General features: G+C 52.8%; 1 protein-coding gene across 1 annotated transcript in view; it reads right to left on the minus strand.

The window, feature by feature from the left end:
- Positions 1-1,594: 1,594 nt before the first annotated feature.
- The window catches only part of VDBG_06752 (short-chain dehydrogenase/reductase SDR), a gene marked incomplete at both ends in the record, with an annotated part of 1,442 nt that continues 520 nt past the window's right edge, over positions 1,595-2,516 (minus strand). The window contains 2 exons of the mRNA XM_003003144.1: positions 1,595-1,922; positions 2,031-2,220. Coding sequence (XP_003003190.1) covers positions 1,595-1,922; positions 2,031-2,220 — 518 coding nt within the window. The remainder of the gene's footprint in view (positions 1,923-2,030; positions 2,221-2,516) is intronic.

The raw sequence follows: 2,516 nt of genomic DNA on the forward strand, positions 1-2,516 counted from the left end.
CGTAGTCCGTCATGTTGATTGCCGCGGCGGTTCCTAGGATCAGGCCGAGAAGAGTAAATGGCGAAAAACTTCATTTTGACTGATCCAAAGCATGTAAAGCTGTAACTCTGTGATCGCGGGGAGTCTACGATCGTCTGGCGAAGCCGTTTTTTTCTTAAAGGCGCGAATCGGGACCGCCAGTGGCCCGAGATCCCTCGTCGAACAAGCCAAGGATTTCCTGTAGTTGCCTCCATATTGGTCATCGCGACCTCAGTCACTAGAGACACTAGCTGTTGGTCAGCATTTGAGGAGGACAGTGGCGAAGTTGTAGGGTCAATGACAAATTGCGCCGGCATTAGCGACGATTGATTCTTGGCTCGTCGCGAGTACATTCTGTCGCGGCTACATTTTGGTGTCGTGAGGACGGCCAAGCTGGAAAGCAGTTTAGCTGTACCCCTATCGACTGCGGCGTCAGTTCCTTGTGTCCTGCCGTTTTAGGGAAACAATCAAGCGCCTTATGTAACGCTGTAAACGTCATATCTCAGCGCCAGAACAGCACCCACTTCTGGCCCACATCGTTGACCGCCGCCTTCGTCCCGACCGCGTCGCAGGAAGTCTCGGACGGCTGGAACCTCTGCCAAGAACGCCTCTGAATAATGAAGACAGCTAAATTGGGTGGAGGAAAGGATTGGTTTCGCGTGAATCGTTGGCAGCTCTATGCTCTGTAGCCCCATCTTTTCCCAGCCGAAGCCCTGGGGCCAACATAAGCCACTCGAACAGACGAAACAGCGTGGTCCGTGACTGAACACACTAGTGGTTCGTAAAGTTTCCTGATTGTTTTCCTAATGGGGAAATCCGGCGCAAGCTAAGGCCGGAAAAACTCGACTAACCCATTCCAGACACGGAAACAACGCCAATCTCAACGACGTGCCTAGGTATTAGGCCCAGAAGCCTGCCCTTTTTCGCCTTGCAAATATCAACAAAGGCCGGTCTGCAGGGTCTCCCGAGGTATCTAACGTCTCAGTCTCGTGTACTGAAAAGTATCTTGCATGAGCTTGATTCGCGCAATCTGGTGTCTTTTCAGCACCGCTTCGAGATCAATTCGTTTTCTTGGCAAGTCACTGCAAGGGACGTGAGAGTCTGGAGTACTTTTCAATACCTAAGTCAATCACACAAAAGCCTCTCGGACGATCAGACGATCAAAGCGCGGGCACTTTCGTTGATCTGAGGAAGCTGCGGCAGAGCACCAACCGTGGTGTTTACCCCTGTGGATCCCGGGGTGGTGATAGCCGAGCGGAGGGCACCGCCGGACGAGAGAAAACATCCGTAAGACATCGGAGAGGCCGAGGGCGCAGCGAATTATACACGTCGTCGAGATGAAGATCAAGCCCCAAACAAGAGCGCAACGAATCTGAATGGAAGTATTGGGGACAGTCGTTCACCACTGCGAGTAGAACAGCAAAAAGATTCGGGAAGCAAAATTTGTGGGCTATCCTATGGCCATTTGTCTTCTGCTGCACTAAAGTATGCAGCAAGGGCCTTTCCGCTAATCATACAAGCCTGAGGAGGATCGTGTCTGCAGGCTTCGACTTCTCCATTCGATCCCGTAGTCCCTTTAGAATGACGTGTTCGAAGACTTTTCTGCCCACTTGTCCAGCAACTCCAACGTGTCGGTGCACTTCTTCCGGATTGTGTCAAGAGCATCGTCGCCCAAAGCCAAGCTGACGGGGAAATCTTCACCGGCCGCATGGACTTTGACCACGTCGAGAATGCGCGCCACACCCTTGGCAGGATCGCCGGGCTGCTGTTGATGGATTCCCTTCACCTGTGGGTACAGGTTGTCGACGAGAGGCTTGTACTCATCGATCTTGGTGTCAATGTAGACTGCCTTCTTCTCATTGAGAAACTCTGTTCGGAAGTATCCGGGCTCGACAAGGAGCGTCCTGATCCCAAGGGGCTTTGTTTCCAGATTTAGACTCTCAACCCGCGGCTACCGAAATAGGTCAGTCATTCCCATTGCTGCGTTGGAGCGTGATAAAGGTGAAACCAACCTCGCAGAGCCGCTTTGGAGCTGCAGTAGGCCCCCAACTGCTGGCAGCCCCTCCCCAGGCCCGCAATCGATCCCCATGAAGACAAAGTTCCCCAGCCTTTCTTCTCCCGAAAGTGTGGCAGGAAAGCTCGTGCGACGCCAAGAGGGCCGAACACGTGAGTTTTGGAATACCTTAGTCCAATTCCTCAAGGCTAATCACAGTTAGACAGATAACTTGTTGGTTGGGGACATGGAGTCATCAAACCTATCGTCCCTCAGTGGTGCTAAAGTGTGGGTACCCGGCATTGTTCACTACAACATCCACACCGCCATGGATGCCAATGGCCTTCTCGGCCACTTGTTCAAAGTCAGACTGACTTGAGGTCAAGTCTAGCTTGAGAACCGATGCTCCCGCCTTTTGAAAATTTTCGATGCTGGTGGGGTTGCGCGCCGTGGCAATAACCTTGTCTCCCGCCGCGAGAAGCGCCTTCACGAACTCGGCACGAAG

This window comes from Verticillium alfalfae, genomic scaffold (assembly GCF_000150825.1).
Source record: "Verticillium alfalfae VaMs.102 supercont1.8 genomic scaffold, whole genome shotgun sequence".
NCBI lineage: Eukaryota > Fungi > Ascomycota > Sordariomycetes > Glomerellales > Plectosphaerellaceae > Verticillium > Verticillium alfalfae.